At 39.1% G+C, this 27,953-nt stretch overlaps 9 protein-coding genes across 9 annotated transcripts; 5 read left to right on the top strand and 4 right to left on the bottom strand.

Moving 5' to 3' along the window:
• Nucleotides 1-1,987: 1,987 nt before the first annotated feature.
• Nucleotides 1,988-2,962, top strand: EAE97_010180 (uncharacterized protein; the record flags this gene model as incomplete). Its single annotated transcript, XM_038880695.1, has 1 exon — nucleotides 1,988-2,962. The coding sequence occupies one exon, from the start codon at nucleotides 1,988-1,990 to the stop codon at nucleotides 2,960-2,962; it is 975 nt and encodes a 324-aa protein (XP_038728405.1).
• A 1,008-nt stretch (nucleotides 2,963-3,970) lies between these two features.
• Nucleotides 3,971-4,568, bottom strand: EAE97_010181 (uncharacterized protein; the record flags this gene model as incomplete). The annotated part of the gene is made up of 2 exons (XM_038880696.1): nucleotides 3,971-4,385; nucleotides 4,438-4,568. 2 exons carry the CDS (start codon nucleotides 4,566-4,568, stop codon nucleotides 3,971-3,973), a joined length of 546 nt encoding a protein of 181 aa, XP_038728406.1.
• A 2,525-nt stretch (nucleotides 4,569-7,093) lies between these two features.
• EAE97_010182 (uncharacterized protein) lies at nucleotides 7,094-8,274 on the top strand (the record flags this gene model as incomplete). The annotated part of the gene is made up of 2 exons (XM_038880697.1): nucleotides 7,094-7,182; nucleotides 7,254-8,274. 2 exons carry the CDS (start codon nucleotides 7,094-7,096, stop codon nucleotides 8,272-8,274), a joined length of 1,110 nt encoding a protein of 369 aa, XP_038728407.1.
• Nucleotides 8,275-8,707: 433 nt separating this feature from the next.
• EAE97_010183 (uncharacterized protein) lies at nucleotides 8,708-10,423 on the bottom strand (the record flags this gene model as incomplete). Its single annotated transcript, XM_038880698.1, has 5 exons — nucleotides 8,708-9,011; nucleotides 9,103-9,197; nucleotides 9,267-9,395; nucleotides 9,452-10,302; nucleotides 10,357-10,423. 5 exons carry the CDS (start codon nucleotides 10,421-10,423, stop codon nucleotides 8,708-8,710), a joined length of 1,446 nt encoding a protein of 481 aa, XP_038728408.1.
• A 460-nt stretch (nucleotides 10,424-10,883) lies between these two features.
• EAE97_010184 (uncharacterized protein) lies at nucleotides 10,884-12,076 on the top strand (the record flags this gene model as incomplete). Its single annotated transcript, XM_038880699.1, has 4 exons — nucleotides 10,884-11,030; nucleotides 11,090-11,472; nucleotides 11,527-11,807; nucleotides 11,862-12,076. The coding sequence occupies 4 exons, from the start codon at nucleotides 10,884-10,886 to the stop codon at nucleotides 12,074-12,076; spliced, it is 1,026 nt and encodes a 341-aa protein (XP_038728409.1).
• A 160-nt stretch (nucleotides 12,077-12,236) lies between these two features.
• EAE97_010185 (uncharacterized protein) lies at nucleotides 12,237-15,341 on the bottom strand (the record flags this gene model as incomplete). The annotated part of the gene is made up of 1 exon (XM_038880700.1): nucleotides 12,237-15,341. The coding sequence occupies one exon, from the start codon at nucleotides 15,339-15,341 to the stop codon at nucleotides 12,237-12,239; it is 3,105 nt and encodes a 1,034-aa protein (XP_038728410.1).
• Nucleotides 15,342-17,261: 1,920 nt separating this feature from the next.
• EAE97_010186 (uncharacterized protein) lies at nucleotides 17,262-19,179 on the top strand (the record flags this gene model as incomplete). Its single annotated transcript, XM_038880701.1, has 3 exons — nucleotides 17,262-18,508; nucleotides 18,568-18,807; nucleotides 18,858-19,179. The coding sequence occupies 3 exons, from the start codon at nucleotides 17,262-17,264 to the stop codon at nucleotides 19,045-19,047; spliced, it is 1,677 nt and encodes a 558-aa protein (XP_038728411.1). The 3' UTR covers nucleotides 19,048-19,179.
• Nucleotides 19,180-23,485: 4,306 nt separating this feature from the next.
• On the top strand, nucleotides 23,486-24,867 carry EAE97_010187 (uncharacterized protein; the record flags this gene model as incomplete). The annotated part of the gene is made up of 2 exons (XM_038880702.1): nucleotides 23,486-24,596; nucleotides 24,650-24,867. 2 exons carry the CDS (start codon nucleotides 23,486-23,488, stop codon nucleotides 24,865-24,867), a joined length of 1,329 nt encoding a protein of 442 aa, XP_038728412.1.
• Nucleotides 24,868-25,241: 374 nt separating this feature from the next.
• Nucleotides 25,242-27,686, bottom strand: EAE97_010188 (uncharacterized protein; the record flags this gene model as incomplete). The annotated part of the gene is made up of 3 exons (XM_038880703.1): nucleotides 25,242-25,841; nucleotides 25,891-27,111; nucleotides 27,162-27,686. The coding sequence occupies 3 exons, from the start codon at nucleotides 27,684-27,686 to the stop codon at nucleotides 25,242-25,244; spliced, it is 2,346 nt and encodes a 781-aa protein (XP_038728413.1).
• Between the last annotated feature and the right edge of the window lie 267 nt (nucleotides 27,687-27,953).

Here is a 27,953-nt window from a genome sequence, read left to right on the forward strand (position 1 = left end):
CAGGATTTCAAAAAATAAATTTAATATTATTTAATTCTAAAACTATATTCTCAAAATTAGATATTCGAATTCATATATCTATCCCCCTCTCTTTTAATCTAAAACAATAAATCTCTCAAACCCCTTATAATCCAATTAAAACTTTTTCTCAATCAATATTAATTAAATCTTAAATAACTTATTATCAAATAAACTTCTTTATACCTATATTCAAAATTATACTAACTTTAATTAAGAATATAGAAAAATTAGCTTATAAAAACATACTTTTGAATATAAAGAATTATATATTTTGAAAAGCAAATAAAATATTAAGCAAATATTAATATATAAAAAAAACTTAATTATAATAAGAAGAAATATTTATTAAATAAAAAACTTTTGATATATTATTTTAGTAAAAGATTGATATTTAGATTTAATATAACGAATATCAAAAAGAAGGGAATTCTAATATTATAATATTTTTTAGTAGATATTATAATAAATATGGAAAGATAGAATATAATATAAGAATTTATTAAAATAATATAATAGATTTTAGATTATTAGATTTTTAATAGTTTCAATTAATTGATTTAATTATTATTAAATAATATAGAAGTGAAAGTATAAATTGAGATGAAAATGATCTACTCGATGATAAATCACGTTATTTACTTTTCCCTTTTTCAATTCAAATTAATAGATTTCTCAAATCTCTTATAATTCAATTAAAGCTTTTTCTCAATTAATATTAATTAAATCTCAAATAACTTATTATTAATCAAGCTCCCCTATATTTATATTCAAGATTGTATTAATTTTAATTAAAAATATAGAAAGATTAGTTTATAAAAATATACTTTTAAATATAAAGATTTATGTATTTTGAATAGTAAATAAAATATTAAGTAAATTTTAATATACAAAAAAAACTCAATTATATTAAGAAAAAATATTTACTAAATAAAAAACTCTTAATATATTATTTCAACAAAAGATTAATATTCAGATTTAATATAATAAATATTAAAAAGAAAGAAATTCTAATAGAAAAGTATTTTTTAATTAATATTATAATAAGTATAAAAAGATTGGATATAATATAAGAACTTATCAAAATAATATAATAGATTCTAGATTATTAGAATCTTAATAATTTCAATTAATTGATTTAATGATTATTAAATAATATAGATTTAAAAGTGTGAATTAAGGGAAAAGTAGCCCACTCGATAATATAACCCACTCGATGATAAACCACGTTATATATCTTTTGAGATATTGAATTATTTATTTTAAAATTTGTTATATTTCTTGAATAAAAATAAAATAATAAAAATACAAATTCTGATATTAAACAATTGAAGAATGGATTTATTGAAAATATTGAAAATTGAGAAGTGTCCTGTTAGTCCATGCACCCACTGGTGGTTATATCTATTATTTCGATAGCGTGATAAACGCTGGGCGATAGGAAGGTTGAGAATCAGCGGTGTGGATACTAAAACGCTACCGGAAGTTTGTCAATATCTATTAGCAGATCAATATTCTGTCGATATCCTCAAATAATTAACAACATAAGTGAGTAGAATGAATGTGATGTGTAATTTGGAAATCTGAATACTTGCTTGTCGCCATGCATCTACCCGATGACCCTTCAATTTAGCTGCGGGTATTGCGGAAAGGGGTTCATGTTCCGTAACCTTCTTTGCCCGATTTTTACCCCGCTGGTTTCCGATCAGGAGAAACAGTTGAGGATATCAACACTAAGTGTCTAACCTTTGTTATCATAATTGATATTTGTCTAATATTGTCTAATGTACCATGAAAACTCAAATCACGAAGAATGGGGTATGCCGGGTGATTAGTAGCTTCTTAATAATCAAGCTGCAGGATTCTGCAACCTCCATATAAAGCACATCAAAGCACTACTTTCTTGAATTCCTTCTTCAGCATTAGTCGCATGTCATATCGAATCTACTCAAACCAGACTCAAAAAATCATGAGTATCACAATGAAAGCACTGCGGCTTACCCGCAAGGATCCAGCAGCAGCACCTAAGTTGGTTCTCCAGGATGTCCCAAGACCTACATTGATACCAAACTACCTCATCATCAAAGTCCACGCTTCGGCCATTCATCCAAGTGACCTCCTCAATGCTAAAGGCGGTTTCCCATATACCACATTTCCCCGAACTCCAGGTCGAGATTTTTCGGGAATTGTAGTGGAAGGCCCATCTGACCGAATTGGTCAAGAAGTCTATGGCACCAGTGGAAACACAATCGCCTTTACTATGGATGGTTTCCAAGCCGAATACTGCCTCGTTCCCGAGACCGCTGTCACGCCGAAGCCATCAAATCTTTCATTTACTCAAGCAGCTTGTGTTGGCGTTCCGTTTACGACTGCAAGCCTTGTTCTTTCGCGGGCACATGCCAAGAAAGGCGAGTCGGTATTGGTGACAGGTGCAAATGGTGCTGTTGGCTCGGCAATAGTTCAGTTGGCGAATAGTATGGGCTGCCGGGTCATATCTGGTACTAGAAGCGATAATGATGACGTCAATACTGCGAATGATCCAGAACTCAATGCTGTTAATATTTTAACGGATGGAAAAGGTGTGGATGTTGTGGCCGATACTGTAGGTCAACCTGCTCTTGTACAGGCTGCTATCAATAAGCTTGCGAGAGGAGGTAGATTGGCGTTTATTGCATCACCTAGGGGTGGCGCTGATACGGAATTGACATTAGACATGTTGAGTTTCTATAGAGGGGAAAAGTCATTGGTAGGATGCAATACATTGGCATATGGTGTCGAGGAGCTTGTGGTTCAATTGAAGGAACTGACGGGTAAATTCGAGGAAGGGTCGTTGAAAGGAGCAGAAGAAGGATCATGGACAGAGATTAGGATTGAAAATGGTGTTGAAGCGTATGAAAAGGCATCGCAGAGAAAGGGCGGAAAATTTGTGATTGTAATGAATTGAAATCCGGGGTATTGGACCAAAAGTCGCAGGCTTTTCTGCACTCAGTTTAGCGAGATTTAGTGTATTTAGTGCCTCATGACCCCCATCTTGAAGTCGAGGGTCTCTTCTGCCAGACCCAAAACTCTTGACATCCACATTGCCATTACCTCAAATTTTTGCTTTTTTCGTTCGTTCTAGATCTATTGAAACACCTGAAGAGTCAATTGAGATTATTTCTTTACAAAATGCTACTCTAAAGCTTTCCAATACATTATATTTTGTATTCCTCGATTTAAGAATATAATTCACTATATCTTCTATATTCTTCAATTTAAATAGAAATCCTTTTAAATCTATATTAAATATATATTAAATAATTACTTTTTTTTCTAATTCTATAATCTTATAATTATTAGTTTAAGTTTCTATATAAAAAAATAAATCTTTTATTTTATATTAAAGAATTATATAAAAGATATTATAGAATATAATAACTTTTCAAATACTTAGTTTTTTATCTTTATAAATAGCTTTGATAATAAAAAGTATACAAGCTTTTTGATTATTTGAATTCATTATAAATTATTGATAAAACACATATTGAAAAAGAAAGATATAAATTGAGGTGAAAGTGGGCCACTCGGTGATATGGGCTACTCGGTGTTAAACTATGTTAGCTCTTCCATTATTATTATTATAATAATAATTAATCTTATTATTATAAAACGCAACCTTCAAGGCTATATTCATGGATAGCTCAGGTCTGATTAGTACCAGACTACGAATTTGTCGACCTTTCAATGACACCTAAGTACAATTTCGACCCTGAACGTGGTAAAATACGTATGCTCATTTGTATGCTTTATCATTTGTACATTCATATGCAGTAAGACAACTTTACTAACATCTGAAAAATATGTCGTGGTCATTAAAGGGAGATTAAAGAGTGATAGCTCAAGTATTATAAACTCCCAGGTCCTTTCCCGCTCTTTACTGTACTCCACTACGTAACTGATTAATGTTTCATCTCTAACCAGTCGCAACACACTTTGAAAGCTGATCGTCACAATCACTAATGTCCACATCCGACAGCTCCCCATTGTTAATTGCATCAGCACAGGCATTATGCTGAATTGCACATGACCTATCAACAGCATCCTCAATGTCCGTAAAGGTGTTTCCATTCACAGAGAATGGTCGATCTGGATCAGTTGTGGTTTCGACATTTGGAGGTTGAATACCTCCCACGGCCGCTGCAGTTCCTGTTGGTGTGGGACCTGTTGAGGTTGAAGAAACTAAGCCCGTGGTTGTATTGGCGGGAACGGCAGTCAGGGTCAATTGTGCGTTAATGTTGGATGCGGTGGCGCCATTGTTGGTATTATTCTGGCGAGGGAGAATTGCGAGAGGGGTGGGTACTGGAGCATTATTCAAGTTGACAATCTCTCTGTTTTTATGTTAATTCATGCACCATTTAATATCCATCAATGATGCCTTACGGAGATCGAGCAATGTTACTCGCATGTGGTCCTAATGCTCGACGATGTATATAACGAGATACATAGCCTAATGCGCCGTCTGAAAATGCAAGACCCGCAAGAAGGAAAGTCGAGATTGCTGTGAGCTTCATGATTTTAAATGGGAAATAATGTTCAATTAATCGGGCCAAAGATAGTGTTCGTTATTTGTCCTGCTCGTGAAAAGAGAATAATAAAGGAGATGTGTTACACGATCAACGTGGAAAGAATGTTTTGAGGTATGAAATGAATGTGTTGTCAACTTTGAGAAAGTGACCAAAGTTGCGATCAGATGAAAATGATTAGAGAAAGTGATTGATGAAGGGAGGAATGAAGCTTCCCCGCAGATTGTATATATATATGCCAATGTGGTGCATCGACATCAAAGCTTGGAAGAACATATGGAGCGTACTCCACTTGTATTTGCGTCCAAATATTCCTGAACATCTCTCAAGCCTCCTAACTTAGATTTGTAGCATTGTATCCGATTGGCTGTTTTGAAAACACCTTTCTTAAGCTTTGTTTCATAGGGTGATTTTGTAACGGGAATGCTCACCTTAAGTTTAATCCGAATATTCAAGATAATCTGATCGAGGTATGATTGCGAGTATGGGATTTACTAACTAGTTGTGTTGCAAGTTAAGAACTTCAGACGACTGAACTGGAGCTGTTATGCAATTGGGACTTTTACTAAACCGCGCCGGTAGCCATACGCGAGTCACATCTTATATCTTTGCAAAGGGAGCAGTGGTAACCTCAGAACATCACCTTTTAATCTTGTTATCGGTACCAACATGAATCTTCTAACATCCCGAGCCAATTATCGTACAAGCGGCATCGACATAGCTCATAAGGCTGACTAGAGGAAACAAAAACGTACTTCAATCAGATCTACTCGCGCCTCGCAGATCATACATGGAAGATGACGCTAACAAAAGCCTTTAACACTAGAAATGGTATTCTTGCTATGCATGATGAAGGATGAAGTAAAGGCTTTCTATATAAGGCGAAACATGCGATAGTGTGCAAATACGTGGTGGGAGGTCTGACCGCCAGCTTCACTAGCAAGAATCTGAAACTGGACAAATAATCTGAGGCCGGTGATGGCGCAACAATAATCCGAATACTTTGTGTAAAAGATGTGAAGTATGCGATGAATGCGATGCATCATATTCAGGTCGACAGCATTTTTGAAACGTGGTTTCAGTTCAGACTTGATGGGATGCAGTAGTCATCCAACTTGTGGAGGAAGACATGGATCCAAGTCTGCTAATTCATGAAAATATCAGACTATCATCTGAATTTATTCAAAAGCAAAGACCCAAGAAGTCCCTACAATGAGAGTATCAAAGACAGCCAGAATAGCTAGAGGTTGTAGTAATTAGATAGAGGGATGTCAGGTGTCAAAGTTGTCAGTCCGGTTCCACAAACGGAGCATTGACCACGCATCCCTCGGTGCGACGGCCGCTAGCGCGATTGCATTTTATTTGCTCTCTTCTCCTCAATCTAAGCATCGAAGTGCCATTCTCACCTCAACAATAATTCCTCGTGTAATTCGAATACGTCTACGAGATTTTGCGCCTTGCAGAGATATCAATCTATATCAACATCTATCAGGGTGATAAATCCATTGAAGTTCATACTTCTCATCCTTTTCCTTGTCGAATGGATCGATCGATGAGCGCGTATTGCATGAGCATTTACCGTACAAAGTTGTAATGGTTTCATGTAACCTATAAACATTTTCAAATGAGAAGCAAAGGGAGAGGAGTGCTATGGTGATTGAAAGAGTGCTCAAGTAAGGCTACTCTCAGTCGATTCGTATATCGGCATTAATCTTCATCCCCAACAAGTATATTGTTATAGCCCCTACTACAATTCCACCACCCTTGGGTCATTACCTTTGAGGTCCTGGAAACAGGCGACAAGGAAAGCAAAAAAGTCTCATTGAGATCATTAGTGTGCCTGTCAATCTTTTACTTTATGGTTGATGGTATCAGAAAATTTGATGGCTTGACAATTGCCATCAGTTCAGCTCGTCGGGAAAACAGCACATTGAATGTAGAGAAGAGGGGCCGTATGATCTTGATGATAACGAAGCCAAAACTGCAAAACTGTTCATTCTTCAACGTTCATCAATTCTAAATTTCACTGTGCATCACCTTTATTTCCCCACCTCTCCTACCAGGTGAGTAACATAAGACTATTGTATGATTTCAATGTTCTATTAGTCGCAACCAAATGGCTTCTTGGGTGCGCGATTGACATAATGGCCGTACCGAGGCCACCATATACGGTCTTTGATTTGAACTTTACAATAGTTAAATATTGAAATGCAGCATTGGACCATTCACTCTACGCGTTCCATACGGCCATTGTATCACAAATTCTGTTATTTAAAGTTCTTATTACGTCCCCCTTTTCATAACATTCCATTTCTTCAAACTTTTACTTCATAAACACCCACTTCTAGATTATCGACTTCATAATCGAATTTATATCAAAATCTGTCAGACTAACATACGAAAGCACGTCCGCTCCTTGGTCTTCCTCACAACTGACTTCACTTCTGTCGCAAAGCGATTTCTCGTCTGACCGATCTCATATAAATTCAGGCATTTGAGAGAATACCTCCACCATGTCCTCCTGTCAACGTGGTACCAGAAGAAGAATTGCCAATGGCGCAAACCCTTCTCCCATTTCAAAACAGTCCAAACACTTTTCAAAGTAAGTCTCGGCGTGCTTCGCCATAATCATTGCCAGTATCATGTAAAATAGACTAACTTTGTTTTCAATAGGTTTCTTGGCGACGAAGTTATCACCTTCCGAGTAGGTGATAAACTTAAGCCTATCAAAGTGCACAAAAATGTCATTTGTGAAAAGATGGAAGTTTTTGACGCCATGCTCCGGGGGAACTTCAGCGAGGCAACCTCCAAAGTCATAGACTTGCCAGAGGATAACTTCGCTGCATTCGAGTTACTAGTCGAATGGTGTTACACAAATCGAATAAACATGGCAGATGAAAACACTTCCTATTCGTCTGTCAATGTTAGGGTGGAATTGTATTGTTTGGCTCATAAGTACTGTGCTTTGGTTCTACAAGACTTTGTCACAAACTACCTTATCACATGGTTCAGAATCAAGGACGGACATGTCAGACTTGTACAGCCCCAATGGATTGCACGTATTGAAGAAACATTCTCAGCTTCATATGATGAACTAGGAGGTATAGAAGAGCTTCCAGGACCCTTGCGTTACTTCATCCGTTTTTTGAACTCGATGGTAGTACTCGCATCACAATCTAGACCCTCCAAGCTGGCAAAGATTTATCTGGAACCTTTTCCTCCGGAACAACTGGAACATTGGGGAAGCTTGTTTCCTGGAGTTCCAGTGGCCAAAACCCATAATATCAACCCGTTGATATCGGAACCACAAATTATCGAGAATTGGAACAGTTCATCGACAACCTGCTGCGAATATCATAACCACGTCTCTTCAAAGATCCTTGAGTGTCCAGTTTTCAAGGAGATTAGGGGAACTTCCAAATACTCACCTGACGCTTTTGTAGTTGTCGCAAACTTCAAACGAAAATTAGGAAGCATGAAGATATTGGAGCGCATTAAGAACAATCGGAAGGTTACCACAGAATTGTTGCGTCTAACAGATGAAATTAACATGAAAGGCACACCTTTCAATGCGGCACAGGCAAGTGCTGGCTTGCTTGAACTATTTTATTTGGGTGTGTTTACATTCGAAGATGGCGAAAACGAGACCCGCACCATTGAATTTAAGGAGGGCATGGGCATTCAACAACTATGAAGCCCAGCGATAGATGTCACTCATGCTTCTAGGAGCTCACAGTCGCCAGATTAGACCAGCAATCGATACACTAGATCTGTTGGGTACAAGGTCGTGCTTGTTGAAGGTTGCTGAGTTGGACAGCTAGATTGTCATGGGTTGAGTTGAGGGTAGCCTCATTACATTGAAACAATTTCACGACTAAGCGTTTTCTTGCAAGTGAAAATCGCAACTAGTCCTCGAGACCCGATTTTGATATAAGTGTACAGATGGTGACTCGATAGATAAAATGTCAAAGCCACTTCGAATGAGAATACAAGGGTAATGGATGAATTTAGAGAATAATACTGCATAATCTTTTCATCGAGTATCGTAAATTTCATTCCAGTGTTCTTATCCTTTGTAACTCCCTTAATTTCTCTCTCGTTCTAATATGCTTCATCTTTCATACTACTCATGAAGCCAAACTTGCTGCAGCCAAGACTAGCATTCCAAAGTCATCCAATTGAGATAACCATCCATCTAACCTCCGATCCTCAGGCCTATTTCGAGAATTTATCAGATCTCCATACATAAGTTGTATGCCTCTCATTGAATTTGCACACTCATCTTCCCACGCTTCATTTGTAGTCGCTCTCCAAAGTTTGCGAGAACAAGGTAGAGTCATTTGTTTTAGGCGATTTTCGTCACAGCGGTATTCATGGACTGAAGAGGAGATGTCAAAAAAAAGGTCGATGAAGAACAGTATGATAATTGTGCTGGCCACGATAAAGTCGAGTTAGTGGAACAAACTTCTGCAGCAGTAGCCTTCTCCATCAGCTAGATATTGGAAACAGCTCAACTACTTACCGGCGTGTGGATTCGGCCAATGCCCATTCTTTCCACGATAGAGCACCCTCATTTTGGAGGTCTTCTGCAAGGTGAATAACGTGTATTGAAAGTTTCTATCGTTAGATTAGTGTGGCGGTACGAAAGCATCGCGAATACCAAAAATGTAAATGGGATTTACTTACAATCATAGCGGAAATTAATGGAACATCGAAATTTGTTGCTTTCTCATTATCTTCTGAAATTCGAAGGAGAAGATAAATCGTTATGGCTTGGAGAGCAGCGACGGAATCTTCTCGATTATATGTGGTATACTAGCATTTTTTTCTCTTTAGAATACACCCAATTTGAAATTGATTTGTGAACCGACCTGGATACATATTCTGTCGATCTCCATCTTAATGCACCCCCATATGAACAAAACGTTATCCTTATTTTTCATACTTATCCATTGTATGATGGTAACACATGTAGCTAGCGGTGCGGGAAGCGCTTTACGGCTGCTGAAATGGGGATGGATAAATGGTGGAAGCCCATCGTCATTACTGGGAAGTAACATTGAGGGGTAGGTTGGTAAAGTGCACAGGATGTAACTTCTGTTCAAGGAAAATTGATTGTTGGACGGTCTTCGAAGTGCAAATGCTTTTGGAGCGGTTGGTATTGGTTGATCGTATAGTCTATAAAATGAACCACTATTTTTCGGTTGATAGCTCGCGAAAATAGGGGACGGTTCTATGGGTAATAGCCGTGCGGAATATTGTGTAGGCGTGCTGAAAACTGAAACATACAGATGTTCTGGAAAACAGTCTTCAGTATCGAGATTCCAATTTTCATTTGGAAGTTCGAGATTCATAGTACCATCGGTGGTAACACCCGAAATCTGCAATGGGTTCGAAACCATGCTGGCTTCATGGATATCCGGCAAGACCGGTGCAGTGTTGTCTTGCGACGAAGATGAAATCAAAGATGCTTCTTCGATCTGATTCGCACCAGTATCGGTATGATTCCCTACTTCTGACTCTAGATTCTTTCCTCTTGGAAAGTGAGGTCCTTCATAAACACAGCCTAAGCTCTTCTTTAGACATCGTGAGCAGCTTGGATGTATCAAATCGCATTGCGTCTTGGATTTGGTACAAGCCGAACAAGCACGTTTCCTTGATCTTACACCACCACGAGATTTGACTCTTTTGCAATATGAGATATGACGAAGTTGAGATTTCTCTGCATACTAAGTTTAACTTTTCTTGCAATCTATGATGAAAGGAGTTGACTCACTACTACCACAATTCTTACCACAAACACTACACATGAATTTTTCATGGGGGGATTGGTTTGACTCCATATTTTGAGGATTTACTTGAAGGCAGATGTTTAAGGAGAAAGATTGTGAAGCTTCGGAGAACTTTGGTGTTTTTTATCTATTGCACGGAGAGTTTTGGTTCTCGGGGTTGGTAAGCAGGAAGGATTCACCGATTGTTAATCAAAGTGGGGTCAGGGGTACGAAATAGGTCTAGGTAAGGTACAGATACACTCCCTATCACGAGTTCCGGTTAGAGTTTGCAAATCAACTATTTTGTCAAATTGTTATCAGTGTGCTACGTTTGCTAATTTGATGTCATAATAGTGTTGCTTTCCTTTAATGCGACGATCCGACGACGGATGTCCGTGAATGTTTTCCAAGAAAATACCACATCGAGAGTTTTCCCCCTGTGATGAGAGTATATAAATCGGCCAGTAATTTTCTATTAATGCAACACATCATAAACATAAACACTCAAGTCTTGAACATACACTATTCCAAAATGTCTCTAATTACGAACAATCAGGCCGCATGGATCCCCACAGAGAAAGGCCAAGTAAAAGTAGGACCAGGACCAACACCTAGCCCCAGAGATAACGAAGTAGTCATTGGAGTAGCCTACGCAGCTGTCAACCCAACTGACTGGAAGGTCGGTTACTCTATTAATTCCCATCTCTTACATCCAATTAATACCAATGTCTTCATTAGATGCAAGACATCGCTTATTTCAGCATGCCCTATCCCTGGATCTTCGGCGCCGACGTCTCTGGTACCATTGTTAAACTTGGATCTGGCGTAGACCGTTTTAAGATTGGACAACGGGTCATAGGTCAATGTGATGGAATCTTCACACGAATCGTCCAAAACACCGCGTTTCAGCACTATGCTACTGGTAGCGAGATTCTCGTTTCTGTAGTCCCGGATGATATCCCACTGGCAAATGCAGCTGTCCTACCTCTTGCTACTTCCACGGCTGCTGCGGGACTCTTCAAAATCTTGGGAATGCCGCTTCCAGTACTGGATCCAAAGCCGGCGGGAAAGACGATTTTGATCTGGGGTGGAAGTTCGAGTTGTGGTGCGTCGGCAATCCAGTAAGCGCATCTATTTCTGTTGTGCTACTGAATAACTGATACTGAATTGTGAAGATTGGCGAAAGCAGCAGGCTACACTGTTATTACCACTGCCGGCACCCAAAACTACGACTTCGCAAAAAGTATTGGCGCGACCCACGCTTTTGACCATAAATCACCTACCGTTATACAAGACATCCTGGCGATCCTTCGAACAGGCGATGCCATATTTGACTGCATCGCTCAAACTAACACACAACACGCTTGTGCTGAAATCGCTCATAGAATTGGTGCTAGCAAGTTTGCTGCTTTGTTACCACCTGTACCAAATGAGTATAATGTCGAGCCTGTTATAGGTATGTCTTATCTTTCACATTTCTTGATATTCTTGAATTAACTTCATCATTTAGTAAATGGGTTAGACGTAGGACTTGTAGATTTTAATATTGGTGATGCTGTGTGGCGGAAATACGTACCGGAGGCATTGACCAAGGGAAAGTACTTGGCCAAGCCAGACCCGGAAGTTCTTGAGGGCGGATTAGGAAGAGTGCAGGATGGGATAGATCTTCTCAGGAATGGCGTGTCGGCAAAGAAAGTTGTTATAGAGATTGCGAAGCAGACATGATGTTCGGATATGTATTTCATTCTTGAGTTCACCGACTAGCTTATCTCTTTCACTTTTGGCTTCTATAATTCTTTCAATATTTCAAATCATAACTAAATTAGAGGTATCACGTTCAATATCATACATTGTATCTTCATAAATCCAAAACTTAAAACACCATTCACAATTCCTCCTCATGTACATTTATTCCTGCCTTCTTTTCCACGTCCTTTTGTTCATCCACAATCTCTCCCGTCTTTTCTTCATAGTCCAAGAAAAGCCTGTCCGCAAAAGGGAATAAGGTCTTTCTTCTGGGAGCCGGCTTAATGTGCGCCATTCTCCAAATATTACCGGTAACATTCCTTCCCAAGGTCTCCACCACGGGTGTAACAACTGGTAACGATGCGAACAAAGTTCCGTAGCAAACTATCGCCGTAATCAGGGCAACAGACCAATATGGAAGGGAGGTATTGGCAGCCAACTGTACACATACTGTGCTACCTAGCGACCACCAAATCAAACCATGGATAAGGTAGATGGTGAAGATATGGGGGAAGAGCATCAACCAAAGTTTCATGGACAAGAAACGTTGAACGAAGTAACAATTCTCGATGACGAATTGGAGACCGACGGCAAATATGATTCCATTAAAACGAGGGTTAAAATATTCCGGATATCCCGCGTTCGCTGTTTGGGCGATTGGAAGACCGCTCTCGGGATCCGGATGAATACCTCGTTCTACGATAGGCAAGGAGAAACCTGTCCATGCAGTGATTAAATCGTTTGATAGTGCGGCAATGGCTAGCATGAAACCAATAACGATTCCGGTCCAGAGGACAAAAGCGTGGTCTTTGAACCACTTTTTGTACTTGAAGGTGACGTCTAGATCGGTGTAAAGAACTCCAACCCAGAAAAATGTGCCCCAACTTTGAGCATACCAATGGTTGATAATACAGAATGCATAGTAGCACATACGCTTCCAAGGCGTTTTGATTTCTCTAACCACGATGCATCCCAAAAGTGTGATCCACGAACCTTCAATTTGAACCGGGATGGTCCACAAAACACCCGTACAGTAGTTGTAGGTGATCAGTGGAGCTGCATTAGGAAGCAAGTACACCAGCTCAAGGATCTCGGAGATGGAATGAGCGAAATCTGTATATGCCACAGCATAAGGCCATGTTGTCCAACTGATACTGGGGAGGTATTCTAAATACGTGAGAGCTCCCACATCGATCAAAAAGTACTCAAGCATAGCACATACCGCGATCGGAATCATGACACGGAACGTTCTTCCCGTCGTCTTCTCAGCTATGCTTCCAAGATCACCAGTACGTAGATAACGACTGACAAGGAAACGAGTGGATGTAATGAAGAAAAGTCCAAGAAGAATTTGATTGAGGAGATATGATCCAATGGTCTTTCGAATGATGATTTCATAGCTGTAGTGCTCAAGGGCGCCAACCATACCCATTGCTGGCGAAAATGTGAATATAAAATGAATAAGAGTCACCAAAAGGGTTGCGATCGATATAAGCCCTGCTAGATAATCAATTCGCTTGGTTGGTGCTGTCCGAGCGTTGATGGGTGCAGCTGGGAAAGCGATTGGGGCTGGAACTTCTGAAGCAGCGTGATTGGGGGGTGCTGGTCTAGTGTTCTCAATTTCATTACCTTTGGTAATGCCCGGCATCGAACAGTCCTTCTTCTCTGATGTGTCTGCTGGATTTTTACTATAGATGAACGAATTGTGCGGAGTAGCACCATCTAAATCTGGACGGCCGTCTTTACCGAAGAATAATGAACTTTGGGGCGTTATAGCCATCGAATCATTCGGGGTATCATTGAAACTGTAGAGTCTATTATGTGAAGCTGACGGCGATATGGGATCGTTCAAAGTAAACCCGCTCATGTTTGAGGTAGAATGTTGCCGAGATGCTGCGAACGGACTGTTGTTTGACTTACGTGTGGCTTCTTGATTGACCATATCTTTGAGGGTGAGTGTCGAAGATCCAGGCGTGAAGCCAACCTTCGTTATTTCGAGGTCATCTTTTGGATTATTTAGATCCATAGATGAAGCTCTCGTTGACATTGTTGCTGTCGTATCCGATGACGAGGAAAATTTAGAGTTGGAAATTTGGGGTGGAAGACGGTAACAGCTATGTACTTTTGGCTCCTTGGGAGTCTTTGAGTCCTTCGTAGGCCATCTTTGGAAGGTGACGTTGCAAAGTAACAGTACAGTCAGAGCCACAGAACATGAGAGGCAAATGTAAGCAAAAGTTCGGACCCCACTCTCATGGTGTATGGCTTTCCATTTTGTGATAGAATTCACCCCGAAAGCAGTATAACCACGTAATGATGTGTCGTCCATCAAACATGCATCTGTAACACTGCATCTCGTATCAAACTCTTTGTGCTGCTCATCTGTCATGGTTGATGAGTTAAAAAATGATCGGGTCCATCCGAGGTTGGCTGTGGTGTTTCTTGTGGGCGGTCCACCCGTGAAATATGAATCACCATTCGACCAAAGCTTGAACAATAGAGGCGAAGGGGTGATTGGAAACCTCTTGCTGCTTATATTCTTAGTTGATACTGAGCGAGCTAGGACATTCCCGATATAGAACTGCACGGTATCTTTAGTCCAATCCATGCGAACTTCAGTGAAGTCCCAAGGATTAATTTCTGGACTGTAGGTAGCGTTGTTGGCCAATGCACTGAAGTTGAGCCCATAGACACGATTTGGGAACTCGTCTGCAAGCAAAGTATTGATCCACGCGTCTGTAGGCTTTTGAGCATTCAAACTATTGATCTGGATGTTTTGTGTCTCGTTGTACTTGAGTAGCATTGACATGCCGGTACCTCCAGTCCAAGCTTGAGCTGGACGAATGGTTGATCTGAAAGAACCATATTGAATATCAGATCTTAGAGTTCTGATTGCACCACCTTTGACAAGATGTTCAGAGGTTGGTGGGTTTATCGTGAATTCCAACGATGACGAATTTCTGATGCCAGTGGATGTCGAGTTTGTGATTTGGACATTGGACGGATCGGCACCTGAACGATACTGTGCATTCCAGCTCTTCTCGTACTTGTTTTCATAGTCTTGGTTCTGGAATACCTCAGACGGGAATGTGGCCGTTTCGTTGAAGTAAACAATCAAGAAGTCGGTAAATAGGTTCTCTGTCGCTGGATCATAATAACCACAAGAGCAATTCGAAGTTGAATCTGCTCCCGCGTTTGTTATTAGACTCAAAGCGAAACCAACGAAGCAAAGAGTAAGATAATGCATCCTGATCAAAGGATGGAGGATAAAAAACGAAGATTCAGGATAGAAGAAGAGGATGTCGACCTGTAGTGATCCTTTGAAATAATGCAAGAACTCTACGCACTTTTCATCTTGATAACAGGGCTGTTGATGAGACCAATCAGCTTGTCTGGATCGAGACGTTCATTCTGCAGGGAGCTCCCAAAGCGGGCAAATTAGTATATGGAACTACCAGTACGTTTTGTGAGCATTCGGGCTGATCAATGGATCACAATTAGTCTTAAATTTAGTATATTAAAAATGATGGCAAGCACCAAGTCCGCTGTTTATCCTCTAAGTGGCCAAGGCCTGCATGCAGATCCCAAAAGCACGTCCTATCCAGCACTTGGGTACACGTTCCAAGTCAGTAATCAGCTGATCCAGCTGAAAACTCCACAACGCATGAAGTTTTTCCTTATTTTCGAACTAGTCTGGTTTTCTGGGATTTTACTGCTTTGGTTTGCGCTGCGACGGCATTTACTTGCGTCTCCAGATTCTCACAGATCTTCAGCAGCAGAAACTTTGGGTATATGTCATCTTTCAATGTATATCCTCTCCCCCTTTACTCGTGCTGCCAGAAAGTATACAATTCCGCCGCTAAGAAAATCATGTTAGTCCTTTTGTGGCTTACCATCTTGTGGTGTGTGCATCTAGCTTCGGAGTTGCATACTTTCTGGCAGCACAAGTACCAGTACAACACATTGAAATGAGCTGGTCGCCTTGGAATCTGAGATTCGCCTTCGTGGATATTTTTAATCTATGGTAGCGGTCGATCCAGTGCTTCTTTTTTGGTTTTCATGCGTGAGATCTATTCATGGCGAGTTTCAGCATGTATACTTATTGCAAAGCCACATATCCTAGGACAGCATCGAGATTCGAAGGTGACGGGGTTGATACCATGGAAATTCATGGACATCCACCTTCAGGGGCAGCAGGAATTGAGAATCGAGAGGGACGATTGTGGATTCATACATGTCAATGTGGGATATTTTGGAGGCAGAAAGATGCAAAAGTTGGAAAATAAAATTACACTGCGATGTTCACCGCCTTCTAGAAATGGACTAGCTTCGTCATGACGGGCAATTGGCGCGTTGCGGCTCCTTTACTTACCGATGAACTTATCTATACTTTTTTTTACTCCCACGCTCAAAGCCGCGCGTTATGTTGTCGTCAAAAGATTCATCCGACGATATCCCCCATTCAGAAGGCAGCATTCGATAGTCTTTAAAAATTCAACGAGTCGTTTATTTACACCACACGGGGTCGGACGTTCGGCGATTGTTCTCATAGAAACAGCTCAGCATCACGGTGGGCCTTGGATGAAAGATCTACATTCACCCATGCCTTGCGATTACAGTATTGGAAATCTTCAAAGTTGAAGTCCACTTCTCTAATACATATAATCATGGGTCAGTATTTCTTGGCATTAGTATCTTCAGAAGAAAACGTGTGTGCATGCAACGCTCCGAGAGTGTCCCGCTACTAGAGTCTAGAGGGTAGACCGCGCCGTCAGCGGACGCTGATCTTGCTTGTTTTATGCCTCTGTGTTCGTCGCAAATTTGATAAGGTGCTATCACTGTAACCGCATGAATTGCCTGAGCTGGCCCATCTTATCTCTTAGTCAAGTTGACAAGGAGCTAAGTCAACTTCCAATGCCGGAAAGGCTAGTGTGAAGCTGTAGCTTGGGTTCAAGCTGATGAAATTTGTATCTTGCCATTATTTTATTAGGTTATATCCAATCCTTGGACGCTGCTGTGTAGAGATCCTCAAAGTTGTAACTCCACCGTGCTATCTTTATTGATTCTTTGATCTACTTACTCCGGTGGTGTCCCTGTCCGTTCTTTTCTATAACTTCACAAAGTACCAGCCATTGCATCTGCTGTCTACTTACATCACTTCGAAAAAATGGGGGCCTACGACAATGGCACACTTGCAATCGAAGAACTTCCAACATACAGCAGCCCTCCACCTTTCACCCACGCGCGTGATGGCTCTCAAAGCTCATCCCTGAGCAGGACATGCAAAGATGCGCTTGTGACCATTCACGATGCTCCAACACAATCCAGTATCGACGAAAAACAGAATGTCCGGTTCTCTGTTCAAGATGAACTTGTGACTTCCCCAAGTTGCGCACAAAATTCTAAACCACCAACTTCTATCTCCATCCGCAATACCTTTGGAAGATGCTCGAATTTTATCCACGACTGGACGCCTTGTCTGCTTGTCAGCTCTTACTTCGTTTCATCTATCTTTGCATATATGCTCTTTCCCACAAAACTCTTAGAAGTTTTTTGGTTCATATATAATTTCACAAATTTCATCATTGCTGCGTCTACAGCACTAGAGGCATTTATGAGCATGGAACCATGTCGAGAGGCTCGTCTTACTGTTACGAAAGCCGCCGCAAAGGGCTGGAAGTTTCCTACACCAGATGATGACCTATTAATCGTGGACATTGTCATTGTCGCCTATCTTCCAAATGAACAAGACATCATAATGGATCGAATAAATTATGCATGTCAGAAGTTGGAGTATCCAGTTGACAAAATTCGTATAAATATTGTTTACAACACACCCTCTCCAATCCAACCTCTTGAGGAAGAAATGTGGGAAGCAACCGCCAAATATCCGCAGCTTCGAATCATCAAAGTTGAAGGCTCTACATCGAAAGCTGATAACCTGAACTACTATCTCAGTCTAGACACCGGCTCTGATATCACTGCTATTTATGACTGCGACCACTACATACATCCTCATAGCCCTCGATGGGCCATTGAACGTTTCATCAAGGAGAAGGACAAGGTTGATATCGTTCAAGGCCGATGCATCGTTTTCAACACAGGTGCATCGTTCCTCACCAGTCTCATCAGCATAGAATTTGACAAGATTTACGCCGTCTCGCATCCTGGAAGGGCAACCATCTGGGGCTTTGGTCTATTTACAGGATCCAATGGATACTGGAGAACATCACTTCTTCGAGACGTACAGATGGACGAGAATATGCTCACTGAAGACATTGACTCTGCTCTACGAACTGTAGGCCGAGGATGTAATATTGTTCACGACCTCAATGTTGTGTCATATGAATTAGCACCTACAACTTTTGGAGCGTTCTGGAAACAACGTCTCAGATGGGCACAAGGATGGGCGCAGTAAGTTTCTATTTCCCCAAAATCATTTTCTTGATCGGCGATACTGACTCCTGCAACAGGGCAAGCTTGAAACATTCAATTTTGACCTTCAATCGAGCCAAGGAAGGAAAGAGAATCTTCACAACACGATTTGGACTGCTCAACCTGTTACTCATTCGTGAGCTCAGTTATTACTTGGTTACCCAATTTGCTTGCTTGGTAGCAAGCTTCATTTTTCTAAATTTCCCCTTGACCCCAGCAGCGTTCTGGAAGACTGTTTTCTTCCAGTATCCGGTTTCTGAGTGGTTCTTTTTCGTTAGGTAAGATTTCCACATCCACTCATTGATTTCATTACTAATTTGATAAACAGCATTTTTTGTTTGATTGGCACGCTCTGGGTCACTAATCAAGTTAAATCCGAGTTTGCGTCACGATGGATGATCATTAAGTTCTCGATTGCCTATCCATTTTATCTGCTATTTTTGGCCACCATAGGTCTGTATGGACATGCCCGGCAGTTGACTAAATATTCATCTTGGAACCCTACTGCAAGAACGTAGATGATGTGAATAACTTTATGAATTTGTATATACATTTTAATTGGAGAATTTCTGGGCAGCATTTAGGGAGGAAAATTTAGAAGATAGAGATGCATTGGCTTTATTGCCTTTTAAAAGTTTATATCATTTTGCCAATTTTGCCGATATTCTTATCAAAAATTTGAGTGTGCTGTTGTTGTCTTTGCCGCCGAAGTTTTTGTTTCTTCAAAATCTTGTGATATGCTTCACGTGCCAAGATATATTCGTGTATATACCCCTGACATTATTGACTACAAGCAATCATTGTAAGGGCGATGAGGTGATAAGATAATTTGGATATAACTCCTCCATCCCCACAGGAATCAGTGGAACTTGGAACTTGGTAGCAACGACATGGATAATGATACCGAACTTTCCCATATTCATTTCCCATCCTGTTCTGGTGAGTCTAAGCTTAATGTTTAAGGCCTAGTCGTCACAGATTGAAAAGGCTTTCCTTTTCGATATTAAATGATCGACATAACCGGCCATGGCACCTCCGTATCCCCTGCAATCTTCATTAAATCCGAAAAACATCATTTTCACTGAATTCTCATAACGTGATTCATATGCGAGTGGATCATATCATTGAATGGATCACTTGAAAATGCACCAAAATTAGTTATTTTTAATATTCCTATTTTAATAACTATTTATTATTTTTGAAAAATAAAAGGATATAAAATAATAATAAAAATGAAATATCTATAATTTCTAGTTTCTTTATAGATATTTTGATTATAGTTCAAAATTGTTATATTTTGCATTACAAAAACCTTCTTTTTCAATTAACTTTTATATTAATTAAAATTTTGAAATGAAAATTAGATTTTTATATTATTTATATAATTAAATACTATATATTTAATTTCTGAAAAATTATATTAATAAATAAATAAAGTATATGATTATATACAAACGAATTTTATATATAAAATGAAGTGATTCATTCGTGGATATGGTTCACTCGTATATAAATCACGTTATAATACTATTCCAAAAATGAATAACGTGATTCATTACTGAATAGATTATATTACCAAATGGATTACTTTCACCTCAAATATTCATATCTTAATTCAATATACATTTTATTAATCAATTATTATATAATTGAATAATAATAAAGCTTAAATATTCTTAGTTATTGAAACTATTCAAAAAAACAAAAAACTTAATATTTAATAATTTATTAAACTATATAATATATTATATATAATATTATATTATAAAATAAATAATTTTATTTTTTATATTAAATTTTTATTAAATAATAATAATCTTTTGAAATTAGAGAAAAAGATTATTATTTAATATATAATTAATATAAATATAAAAGATTTTATATTTAAATATAAGGGGATAAAAGATAGAATAAATTATATTTTTGAATTAAAAAGAACAAAAAGAATTAGAAAGTAATAAATGTATTAATTTGTAAAATGTAATAAAGAGTTAAAAATGTATTTTATTTATATTTATAACTTTTAAAAAACTTTTTATAAAAATTCTAAGTTTATTGAAGATTGATTTCGACTTATATCGAATATATAAAATAAATTCGATATTCTCGATTATGATTTATAGAATCTTAATAAGATAGATTTCATAATAGGAATTATAAATACTAATATAATTATTATTAATTTTAAAAGATTTGATAGAAATAAAGCTATATAATTAGATAATTGAGAATAAGTAATAGCAATTATATATAATAATAATAAAGGAAATATTATATTTCTATTTTTAAAAATTTAAAAACAAATATATCTTTTTAATCAATATATTGAAATCAATCTTTTTACAAATTGGATTATTAGATTTATTTCTAATAAATAAACAAAAAAAACAGAATTAAAATAATTGAAATACTTCAATGAATATATAAAAAATCAAATTAAAAACAAATATAAAATACTAATACTAAATAGATATAAAAGCTATAAATTAATATCATTTCAGAATTATTACAAAAAGAATAATATTAAATATATATATTTACCATTATATTTAAATCATTTAATTTAATATTTTAATATTATAAAATGAGAATATAATAATAAAATTAAAGAGTTTATAAAAGCATATATCAATCATATCTCAAAAATCGAATTTTTTATAGTTTTTAAAATTGTATATTAATAATCAATTATAAATAAAAACATAAAAACTAGATTTCAAATTAAACATTTGTATTTATATATCTATTTTTCCTTTTTTCAATTTAAATCTCTAGGTTTTTCAAATTTCTTATAATTCTATAAAAACTCTTTTTTAATTAATATTAATTAAATCTTGAATAGCTTATTATTAATTAAGCTTTTCTATATTTTTATTTGAGATTATATTAACTTTAACTAAAAATATAGAAAATTATATATTTCAAAAAACTAATAAGATATTAAGCTAATATTAATATATATATAAAATATAAATATATTAAAAAGGAATACTTACTAAATAAAAGACTTTAAATATATTATTTTAATAAAAAATTAATATTTAGATTTAATATAATAAATATTAAAATAAAGAGAATTTTAATAAAAAAGTATTTTTTAATTAATATTGTAATAACTATAGACAAACAGATTATAATATAAGAACTTATTAAATTGATATAATAAATCCCGGATTATTAGATTTTTAATAGCTTTAATTAATTAAATCAATAATTGTTGAATAATATAAATTTGAAAATATCAATTGAAATGAAAGTGATCTACTCAGTGATATAATCCACTCGGTGATGAATCACGTTAAATAGTTTTCGAAATAACCCGTTTACTAATATAACCTACTCACTGATAAACCACGTTATAGTATTCGAAGATAAGATAACATGCAAGTGACGAAAATATCATGTGCGCGAAAAAGAAAGAATACCCCAAGATGTGTACTTTTTTCCCCATCCCACGTGAAAAGGAAAACCCAAGATCTTGAATCTGAAGATTTACACGAGCACACAGGAGCTTTTTAGTTTAATATGCGTTCTAAGAATACATTTTTGGAGATCATATTGATACTACCGTATAGGATCAAAATCTCGGCGCGTTGACTTACATGTACAGTTGAGTTGTTGGGTGTACATCAATGTACCTTCTAGACTTGACAGACTGAGATAACCTTCACCGTACACTGTCACAAATGTGATTCATGGGGAAAGTCACCTTACCCACAAGCCGGAGTAGGTGATTGGAGGAACCTCTCATGTGAGTAACCAACCCCTTTCCAAATTTTGCTTTAGTTCGATTGGAGATCATGCCAAATGCGGCGACCTACGCGAGCTATCCCACAATACAATTTTTCACGTTCCTGATAGCGTATCTCAGCTTGTCCAGTTTAGACGGCAGATGTCAAGAGGTTCCCTAAATGGATTCGGGGACCACTTCTGAAGTATCGGACAAAGTATCATTCCGAGCGGATGGCGTGCTAAACCAGGTAGTTATCACTAATCCTGATAGAATCAATATAACACTGCCGTATATCAACCTTATATCGTAGACTTTTGGAAACTTTCAGAAAGATTAGAATTTTCCTTTATCGAAAACGTACCCCCTGCTATCATCCCTATCCCGGTACTTGAGAGGTTCTTTGAACTAGATGGGTACCTTGTCTCTTAAGATTGCGTAAACATTCATTTAGAATAAAGTAAATTCCGGCTCTCAGACGGTGATATCACATATAAATGAAGTTTGATATATGCAATAGCTTTATCTGATCCAAATTTTCCCAAAATTTTGGCATCAATTCACCGGATAACCTCCCGGCTCGCGATCCCATGGGCGCTGTGTCGCAGCGGCATTACTCGTACACCAAAATTTAGCCACATATGCAATGCCTAAATGTGATTTGAGGAACTGACAGCCTCACGTCAGGATGTGCCATGCGGTGTACCGAAAGTCCCTGGAAGCTGGGTGGATCCAGTGCCGGGGCTAGCAGCGCTAAGCTTTAGTCTATCCGGCCTCAGGTATCCACTAGACCGAGATAGCTATAGTGGAGTAGCAGAATCCAAAATGATATTGATATCTTGAAGATCGTGATAATGCACTTCAACAGAAAATTCCTGTTACGCTATGCTCTCGGAACTATACCGGTAGGTCTCTCTTTTAGATCAAACGTGGAGGAATGTCTCATCATGACACGGCACGGCATCACCAAAGTGGCAGCTGCAGAGTTGATACTGCCAACGCAAAATATTGATGGGGCAGACGTCACAAAAAGACGAAAAAAAAGTAGTGAGAAAGACCGAGGGGATCGGCAAGTGTGAAGAGCAAGTCTTGGTATTGAACTCCGGTGAGGCTGATGAAAGCTCTGGAGACATAATTCCCCATATCCACATCAAAGTGCGAGAGATCTTTAACATCCCTCTCCATCCAAAATCTGGGACAGTTCGACGGCGAAATTGGTATTCGAAATGGCTTTCACCCAATTAACACCTGTGAAGGAGTTCTATCAAGAGCCTACCCTTCACCAGATTCTTTCCCAGTCTCACTTTGTCGGTCTCAGAGGATTTCTAGTTATCCAATCTTTTCTTTGGACATTCTTGAATACCCTCGTTCCCACGGCCGTCACCGGTGCCCCCAATTCCGATGGCCCTGTTTATCAGGAGATGCTCCGAAAGGTAGTCTCCGTTGTCTTCTGGAATGAGTCTTTGATCTATTCAGCATTCATTCTCATCTCCGCGCGCACAATCTGCACACCATTCCTTAACAAGCCCTCGCACGATTTCGTCGCATCGTCATCGTTCCGCCGAGGCTTACGTCTTTGGTTTCCTGCTGCCTTCTCCCTCGCAATCATATACATCGTTTTCACTTGCATTGGAACATCCTATATCGATGAGTTCAAAACCGCAACAAACAATACCACCATCGATACTCCCTACATGATCCCAAATGCTCTTGCATACTTCAACTCGGTTTTCATTCTGTTCTGGACGAATAAAAAATTTGACCTCCAAGCAGCGAACTATGCTTTTCCCTCGCAAACTCTTTGGGTCATCTCCGTCCTCTTCCAACAGAGCTATACTGTTTACATGACGATGGTCATTATTCCCTATGTCCGAAAGTCATGGAGAGTCAAGGCTTTCATTGGGTTCATTGCTACCGCATGGTGGGTTGATAGCTGGGCTTGGTATTCAATTACTGGTCTCTTATTGGCTGATATGAGTATCAATATGAATTTCCAAATGCGTGCCCAGGCGGGAATTCCGCTGGGAACTTGGAGAGGCAGAAAGTGGAGAATGCCCGTCTGGCCATTGTATACCATTCTTACCTTGGCCGGTTTGATCATGATGTACATTTGGGCCGCATGGAGACCCCAAGATGTTTACAAGGAGGTCAGAATCCATACCGGCGAGTATTCGACTGGTGGATTGAACGATGTGGTAATGGAACCCGGTACACCAATGGCAAGAGATGATAATTATCTATTCTTGCTTGGAACCTTCCTGATCTTGGAGACCTGGAGTTTCCCACAAGCGGTGTTCCGCAATCAATTCCTCATATATTTGGGTAAAAGATCCCTCAGTAAGTCTCATTCACTATTTCCTCTCTGTGGCGCCAAAGCTAACAATCAATAGGTTGGTTTCTTGTCCAAAGCATCATCATTTACTCCGTAGGCATCAAACTCTTCACCCATCTCACAGAAACAAGAAACGCATCATTTGAAGCAGCAGCCACAGCTTGTTTCTTTGTATGCTTGTTGACGGTCATTCCAAGCGCGGAAATATTCTATCGACTGATAGACTTCCCTTCTCAAGCATTTGCTAGAGTCACTTTTAAGTGGATTAGAAAGTAGATGAAATAGTTGATTTTTCATTTATGGTCTTGTAGATAGAGCTAGATTTCGTTATGTATCATGTATCATACGTTGTATATATTATGAATGAGTTATTTTCTCATGTTTTTTAGATCCTGCGAAAGTCCATTCTGTGGAAACTGTTGCACAGTCTTTTGCATGGTAAAATAGAGTGTATTTTTGTGCTAGATTTGAGATGATCATTCGATGATATATGGTGTGTAGTTCCATGTGATTATGTGATTCTGACCTCTCTGACATTAGGGGGAGAGATACATATCTTACCACCACAACCTCAACTTTTACCTCTTGCCACATTACACATTAAAGGTATCTCTCTCTTTCACATTCCTTTCTCCACTTCTCTCTTCCTATCAAGTTGAATCTTTCGACTTGGTCTTTATAATCTCCTTACTAAACTCCTCAATAATATGTCTCAACCTCTCCGTCCCCTCCGGATCTATATCATCCGCATCATCAGGCAGATCTTCCATGACATTAGCCTCTTCAGAGACTAGCTCCAGCACCGTACCATTAAGATTATTCCCCTCACCAACCACCTTTGAGGGATCATTAGTCCAATTCATATCCAGCCACTTCTGATCGGGACGAAAATTTGGAGTGCTCTTTCGATGGAGGTGACATCTGAGTTTATGGTTATACATGAATTTGAGTCCGGAACCACGATGCCAGCGGGCGTTCCAATCGGTGTAAACCCACGATTTTTCGTTGCTGAAAACTTTGGAGGATTCGGGCCAGTATCCGTGGCAGAAGAGATGGTTTGCGGTTTCTTCGTCCATGTCTTCGGTTTTTTCCCGGAGGGTTCTGCAGGTTTCGAAGTTCTTTCCTTCGACGTCTGGTTGCATGACTCGGCGGTGTACAAGTCCATCTTTCCATGTTCTTTCGGGCCACTTGAGGCGTTGTCCACAAATTATGTTAAGATAGCGGGTAAGGGGAGGCATTTTGCGGGTTTGCTAGAACTGAGGTCAGCTGATGAATTCAAAATTGGGATTCTCGACTTACTTCTGGACATTGCTGTTGAAACATTTCCCAAGCACGAGCTTTTCCTTTTCCTCCTCCTCCCCAATCCGTGGAACCGAATCCCATATTCATGTTAATTAAGTGTCGTTCAGTATCGAGACCTCTCCAGTCCTGGCCACTAAAACATGGGAAGTTCCAAGACTTGGTGGGCTTATCGGAGATTTTGTTGGTGGCGGACAAAGATACAGAAAGAACGAGGGCTGATCTATTTTCTGCGCCGAATGTAAATTCTTTGCCATTGACGTAATCTATCTGGGGTCTCTTGAGCCTATTCAGTTCTTTATAATTATTCCAAGAGTCTCTCTTGACATTTTCTATATCAAACCCGTGCTTGCTTAGCTTTTCGATGCCGATGAGTTTCTTTTCATGATTTCCAGAGTCCAGCATCGTGTAACAGTTGACTTGACACAATGTATCAGGCGCATCTTCAGGACAGAATCTATCTGCGGCAAATTGCGCCTCGTAGCATCTTTTCTGAACATTTTGTCGAAACATCTTGGGTTGGCACTTCATGTAACATTTGTTGCTCGCCCAACCAGCAGCAATGAAATAACCTGCGATCGTGTGGCTAAAATTTTGAGCTTCATCGGAGATGTCAACACGGTCAAGTCGGTGGATGATCTCCTCATAATTGGCGTTGAACATCCAATCGCTCATCTTCTGATCAAGATGGGTTTCCCCAAATCCATTGAGTGTTTTGAAGACGTCACTGATGTTTTTGATATAGTGCTTCATGATTTCACTCATGTGGTATTTGGAGTCGCTGATACGAGTCCCAGTGTCGCTTCCATCGGCAGCCAGACCATCCATATGGCCACAGTAAAGGTCACTCGTATATGTCATACTTGTGAGGCGCAAGAAGTCGAAAGGAGTTTCTCCGTCATTGCCTGCTCCAAACTTTTTATACTTGAAATCATGCTCCATTGGTAATGTAAAATCCAGAATCTGTTTCAGGAGAGAGGCAACTTGAAACGGCTCAAGCTTGTTGAACGAAGTCCAAAGCCCCCCGGCATCACCCTCAATTTTGACTAGTTTTGCCAAACTCATCATGAGGAATTTTTCCGAGAATTGATATAGCAGATTGATAAAAAATGTTTTGAGCTTGCATTTGAGAATTGCTTCACTGTTGCCTTGCTTAGTGAATTCTACGATGATAGTGTCGATTCTTGGCAGCACAAAATCCTGGGCGCGTTTGAGAGCATTCTGACAATTGTTAGTAACAAATAATGATGAGCAATCATGAATAGACTTACTAATGTGTGAGTTGCAGTGCGGAAGGTCATGTAGTAGCTCATAGCGGCCCAGTATCTTCCCTGAGCTTCTTCGACCCTTTTTTCCCGAGGCATGTCCGGTTCGGTGGCATCCACAAATTGCAAAATCTTCAGAGGACTTGGCGATGAAGAGCAGCCATTGTCGGGATCGCAAAACCAGTGAGGCATGCCGAGCTTTTCTTCTCCGTACCGAGCCGAGAGACTCTTCCCACTAGCAATGTCCTGTAGTGCCAAAGCTTCCCAATCTTTGTATTTCTGGACCCAATCAGGGATCTTGTCCATGTTATCTTCAATCATTTTGAAGCATCCATTATTAGCAATTACCACCAGTTCTTTAGGTGTCCATTCTTCAGTTCTCTTTGCGATGCTGCTAACATCTGCAACGGCCGAAGGGACAAGCACTGGGGCATTGCTATCTGTGATGCTGAGCCTGTCAAGGGCGATCGCAGAAAAGACAAGGTTCGGGGAGCATGCCCCGATAATGAGAAGTGGGAAAAGGGCCTTCATGTGTATCGACTACAACAGCGAATCTGCTTGATGCTGTGTTGGGAGTTGAAGTACGACAATAATGAGATAGGGGGAAGTAAACAATTCATAGTATGATTTTACAGACAAGGCGTCCTATATAAAAAAAGATGCGTCCTTAGCTTCCTGAAATCGGAGCCGAAAATTACGAGAGGAAATGGATTAAATATGTAGATCCTTTGACGTTAGGTGATAGTGTGACTCTAAATGCGACTCAAATCTGAATGACGGGTGCCGAGAACGTTCGGA

Source organism: Botrytis byssoidea (assembly GCF_014898295.1).
Source record: "Botrytis byssoidea strain MUCL 94 chromosome Unknown BBYS_026, whole genome shotgun sequence".
NCBI lineage: Eukaryota > Fungi > Ascomycota > Leotiomycetes > Helotiales > Sclerotiniaceae > Botrytis > Botrytis byssoidea.